Source organism: Olea europaea, unplaced genomic scaffold (assembly GCF_002742605.1).
Source record: "Olea europaea var. sylvestris unplaced genomic scaffold, O_europaea_v1 scaffold1511, whole genome shotgun sequence".
NCBI classification, from domain to species: domain Eukaryota; kingdom Viridiplantae; phylum Streptophyta; class Magnoliopsida; order Lamiales; family Oleaceae; genus Olea; species Olea europaea.
The window spans coordinates 130331-136651 of NW_019232689.1; the positions used below are offsets into that span (position 1 = coordinate 130331).

The window sequence follows — 6321 nt, forward strand, 5'->3', positions numbered from 1 at the left end:
AAAATATTAACATTAGTATGATTAAAATTCACTAATGATTGATTACTCACTAGGAGACTGAGTCACGACTTTAGCTGCACCACCGAAATCACATGTACCACTTCGTCGAGAATTCTTCTGATAGTAGCTGTTGAAAGCATATGATGCATGAGCCTCAAGCGTGTTAGGATCGTAACACGTGGAACCCTCTTGGATTGGACGGCAATCAGCCCCGCCCTCACCACATGCATAATCTAGTGCCGCTTGCAATTTTGCCTCCCCAGCCTCACTGTTCGCTACACACCATGTTTGCCCCACTTTACTCGCTGTAACTGCCCCAGTGGAGAACTCGCAGTTGCCAAATTCTACATTGTTTTGGTAAATAAAATGATAAATATGCAATGCATATATAATATGTTTTAAATTCAAGAAAAAGAACGAAATTTAGCAAAAAGGATCAAATGCTCACTAGGAGACTCAGTGACCACTTTGGCTGCACCACCAAAATCACAGGTACCACTTCGTCTAGAATTCTTTTGATAGTAGTTATTGAACGCATATGATGCATGGGCCTCAAGTGTGTTTGGTTCGTAACACTTGGCACCATTTTGAATCGGACCGCAATCAGCCCCGCCTTGACCACAAGCATAATCCAGTGCCTCCTGCAAATTTTTATTCCCGGCTACGCTATTCGCTACGCACCAGGTTTGCTCCACCTTACTCTCTGAGGCTTCTCCCGTGGAGAATTCACAGTTGCCAAATTCTGAGAAATGACAAAAAATGAAAGGTACTTTTTTTGTTAAATAAAATAATTAAGATGCTAAAAAGACACTATGCAGTCATTATCTCTGTATTGTTTGTAGCAAATGCCGTGCCTATCATTGATTATCAATAATTTAGAATAAAAGATTTTATTACTCACTAGGAGATTCTGTGATTACTTTGGCTGCACCACCAAAATCACAGGTACCACTTCGTCTAGAATTCTTTTGATAGTAGCTGTTGAGTGCATATGATGCATGGGCCTCAAGTGTGTTAGGATCGTAACACGCGGCACCTTTCTGAATCGGACTGCAATCAGCCTTGCCCTCACCACAAGCATAATCAAGTGCCTCTTGCAACTTTTTAGCCCCAGCTGCGCCATTCGCTACACACCATGTTTGTCCCACCTTATTGACTGAGGCTTCACCGGTGGAGAACTCACAGTTGCCAAATTCTGTGGAATGAAAGAATAATAAGTATTTTTTTTATAAATAAATTTATTAATATGCTAAATAACACATTGCAATCACAACTTCCATTGTAACTCATGAATATTACATAAAAAAAAAAACTTCACGTCCATTCAACATATTATTAAGTTGTGACATGCAAGAAGTCTTGACCTTAGAAAGCTATATTTCTTGTCTTTCCAATTCACAAATAATTTTTGTTTGTATTGGGGTATGTACATGATGCTTGTTTAGTTAATGATCTATCATTTGACTTCACCTAGGTTGATAACTTCATGCGTCTAAAGTCAAGAAATTTGTAAAAAGAAAGGTCGAAATTCAGGATAAAAATATCGATTACTCACTAGGAGGTTCGGTGACCACTTTAGCTGTACCACCGAAATCACAAGTACCACTTCCTCTAGAATTCTTCTGATAGTAGCTATTGAATGCATATGATGCATGAGCTTCAAGCGTGTTAGGATCGTAACACTTGCCACCTTTCTGAATCAGACTGCAATCAGCCGCACCTTGACCACAAGCATAATCCAACGCCTCCTGTAATTTTTTCTCCTCTGCGTCACCCTTGGCCACGCACCACGAAACTTGTGGGCTCGGCGTCACTGGATCTTTGATCCATTTATCCATGGTGCTTTTTGCACCCTCCAGTGTGAGTGGTATATCATAGACTTTGACCTGGTTTGGGTAAAACAACCCGAAATTTCTTTCAGAAGTTGGCCCGCCCTTCTGGTTTTCGTTAAACAAAGCAAATATATAGACGTTAAGAGGCTCGTTGGGTCTCAATGGGGTCCCGCCACCAGTGAGAGCTCTACGAACCACATTCCCGTTATGCTTAGCCGCATTGACTATATTTGCACCTTTTTCATTTGCATCACCATTTGAAGGCCACCCAGTTTCAGTAACCACCATTTTCAAATCATTGAATCCCAAAGCGTTCATTGATGCGTAAACAGCATCGAGTTGAGCCTCGAACAAGCTTTTATAAACAAGGCCGTTGTTAGGATCAGTCACGCCTTTGCCATCTTGAAATAAAGCGTAGTCTAATGAAATGTCTGTGCTTCCACTGTAGGCGAAAAATGGGTACGCGTTGATCATGAAATAGGAACCAGTTTGTTTGAGAAAATTCAACATGGGCTTGAATACCGGTTCGATCAGGTCCGATTGGAATGAACCAGAGGAAGGAGGGTAGGACGATTGGAGTATACTTAAAGCCAAAGGGGATGAGACTTTGATTTTTGAAGCGACGTCGTACTTCAAGAGTGATGCATAAATGTTTTTCATGGCTGGTACTAAGGACGGTGGGGTGACTTCGTTACCCACGGCAATGGCGTCGATGAGGGTTTTAGGGTAGTAAGGGATGATGTTGGTCTGGACCCAGTTGTCTGTGTAGGACTGGCTAGCGGCGGCGGAGGAGAGTTGTTCATTAGGGAGCGCCACCGTGACGGAGATGCCGGAGCCTGAAAGGGCGGAGAGGACGTTGGAGTCGGTGTCGAATATCTTCACTTTAGTTAGACCTTGCGCTTTGAGGAGTTGCACCACCTGCGGCGGCAATGGGAGGTTGTTAGCCACACGGCCGTAGTTTACCCCGATAGAGCCGGAAGCAACAAGTGTGATTAGATTAGACAAGAAAAGAAACAGGAATGAGAAGAAGAAGCCAGAAGAAAGTCCGTAGAATGCCATGCTCAACTGAGCAAGAATTAAGAGAGATGGTGAAGAAAGGTTTTGTGGTGGGTTTAAATAGAGTTCATTTGTCACTTATTCTATCACTTAATTTTAATTTGTTTTATTGGACCAATTTTTGTAAGTAGTTTGGGATTCCTTATAAGTTGTTAAAATTATAAATTGATAAAAATAAGTGATGGATGGTTAGGAGTTCAATGAAATGTGTGGTTAAAAACCAAATTTGATCAACTTTAATTTAAATTAGCTGATTTAATCCCAACACGCACATAGTTCGAGGATACTAAATTATTCGTTATTATAATTTATTTATGCTTTCCATATATTGTGAATTGCTAGACAATATTAATGCAAATATTATTGTGATGGTTAAACATAAAATCCTATTTAAATCCCATCATATAATGAGCTAATAAAGTGATAATACATACACGGTCTCATAAAGATTAACTTCATATATTTTCACATGAAAATCCTCAAATATGTAAAACTCGTTTCGAACAATACTCTCAATGTGCTTTTATGTCATATTGATTCGATTGTCGAGTGCGCTCAGTGCCTTGGAATTTGGTCATGAGCACTAAGTGAGCTCAACTTGACAAGTTACTTATTGTGAAAGAATTTATGTAGATAACAAGAAAATTCCTTAACTATCGATTAGTCCTTTAGAATTTCATAGAGAGCACTAAGCAAGTCCTAATTTACGAATTAATGAGCGACCACAATTTCTGCATATAACATATGATGAAGTGGAAATTGGACAAAATTTTTCCATGTCTCCCACCTTTTCTCATATTTTCAAGTGCACTAACAAACTTGTGATATTTTTCTTTTTAAGATGAATGTCAATTAGGAAAAACATTTAATCCTAGTGGGAATGTTGGATGCTTCTCCACTATAAATTCTTAAACACAATATTGCCATATTTGATAAAATTGAACCTATTTTTCCAACAAGTCTTGTGCCTTTCGAAGTCGTCTTAAGAGCACTTAACAACTAGTGACATGTATATTTGTATAGATAGAGGAGAATTAGAAACCGCGTTTCACCCACTAAAATGTCTCTCTAAATAATGTGGTATGTTTTATTAATAACGAATTAACAAATTTAGAAGGAGCTCAACCTAATCTCTAGTTAAAAGTGCAAAAGAGAATTATTTATGCCGATAGGAGACACACAATATCGAACGCATTAGGTAATAAATAAATTAGATTCTTGTACGTTGTCATTTACTAAATTTTGTTTTGGACAACAACAGTGAGCTATAATTGTGCTATTCTCAACATGTTGTGCAAGAGTAATTAACGTTAAATGCTATCTACTATAATGAAATATTATTTCCAAAATAGTTTAATGTCTACTTATATCACAATTTGGTAGGATCAAGCTGTTATCAAATCTCGATCACCTCATCGTCTATCTATACGTCACTTGCACACTAACAAATTGTTAGAGACAAAAAGTTGTCATTTCACAAAAAAGTCCGACAACTGTTTACATTGACAGTGAAATCACTATCAAAAAATAAGAGAATAACTAAATGCAGGGGAGATGAGTGACATGAAATTTGGCTAGGAATTAGAATGCTTACATCTTCGGTGCAAATTACTTAAGACACATACATGGAAAGAAATGAGGCATGTAGGTCAAGATGGACCATTGAGCTGAATCCAATATCTAATTTTATTTGGCCAAATACCATCGACCTCAAAGATGCCAAGAGCTAATGCAGAGCCCTCTTCCACCTCATGGATACCTTGTAATATATTGATATACAATTGTTATTGCTTTTGAATATTACCAGTAGTAAGCACGTGCGTTGTTGTGTCTTATGCACATAATGAATGATATGTATAATATTTTTAAAGTAAGGTAATAGATAATGTTAAACAAAAAATTAAAATTGTTAAATATATATAAATGAATAAAAATTTTATGAAATTATGTACATAATGTGAAAATGTTGAATAAATTGAAATGTAATTTTTGTTTACTTATTTATTTATTTATGCTAGACATTGGTTGGACTTCTATTTTCAATCATTACACAGCATCGACCAAATTTGTGGTAACACAAAAAAGAGTCAATTTAGGAGATGTATATTTGAAGTAAGCTAAAAGTTTATAAATGATGTACAAAATAAAAAATTACTCATTTTGTCTATAACATAAACTTTTTTACCTTAAAAAAAAAAGTATCATATTTAAACACTTTTAGAAACAAAAAATTACGTTTTAATTGTGCTCGTCATATTTATCCCTTAGCATATTTATTTTAAATTAAAAACTAAAGTTACTTTCAAAATAGATATAGAGGTGAAAAATCTTAAACAAAAGTTTTCTTTTCATTTTCAATGCAATTAATACAAATGGAGGAATAAAAATTCTCCCTTTAAGTGTATCAAGATAAAAATCTTTTTCTTTTCTTTATATATTTATATTTAATAAGTAACTGAATTATCATCAATTTTTATACTTATACAAAAATGAACATGCAATAATAATAAAATATTCAATACTATATTAATATTTTTTAGGACACATAATATTAATTTTTACTAATACTTAAAAATTTGGTTTTAGTGAAAAATGTGTAATTGAGATGTGAAATTTGCATTTAGAGGGTTGGATACAAATGTGGAAGGAGTAAGTAACTCCTAATTTTTATGAGTAATTAGTAAGGTTTTTAGGATTAATGGATAATTTCTTCCATCTTCAATTCTTTCCCTCCTAACCGTTGATCACGTTTAAGCAATTTTATTTTATTTTTTCAATTTATATCCTTTGTAATTGAATAGTTATATTATCTATTATATTAATTAAACGTGCAATTTATAATCTTTCAACGAAGATGTTGACAATATTATATAAGGATAAAATGGTAAATTGAACGTTTCTTTTCTTTTCTTTTTTTATATATTGGAGCACTCATAATTTTATGTTAACTAAATTAAGTTTAATCGCTTAAAATCAAAACTCGTCTATATATAATTATATTAAAACTATAATAAATATTATTTTATATTGTAATTAATCTATCATTATCTTAATGCAACCTTTAATATGTTATATTATATAATTATAATAAAATTACATCTATTTATGTGAGCTTCAATTTTAAGTAGTGAACTTAATTTAAATAACGTAATTTAAGTAATTAAATTTAATTTGATTAACATAAAATTCTAAGTACTTCAATATAAAACAATGAGCATTATACTTAAATGAATATTAAATGAAGTTAAATTATATTTAGGGGATGTTTGTTTCCCATTTTTGTAAAAATAAGAATGAAAAATATAGTCGTTATGGGTCCCACACGAGAGATAGAAACTCAAATTTGGTGACTTGATGTGATGAATAGTGGTCATATTTTTCATTTTAATGTGAGAAAAATAGAAAACAAACAGGGGCTTAATAGTACTATCTT

General features: G+C 34.1%; 1 protein-coding gene across 1 annotated transcript in view; it reads right to left on the reverse strand.

Annotated features, from left to right (window-relative positions):
* Positions 1-42: 42 nt before the first annotated feature.
* Positions 43-6321, reverse strand: part of LOC111376511 (glucan endo-1,3-beta-glucosidase 13-like) — a 17231-nt gene continuing 10952 nt past the window's right edge. The window contains exons 3-6 of the mRNA XM_022999475.1: positions 1556-2897; positions 902-1195; positions 449-742; positions 43-344 (exon numbers count right to left, since the gene is read on the reverse strand). Coding sequence (XP_022855243.1) covers positions 43-344; positions 449-742; positions 902-1195; positions 1556-2897 — 2232 coding nt within the window. The remainder of the gene's footprint in view (positions 345-448; positions 743-901; positions 1196-1555; positions 2898-6321) is intronic.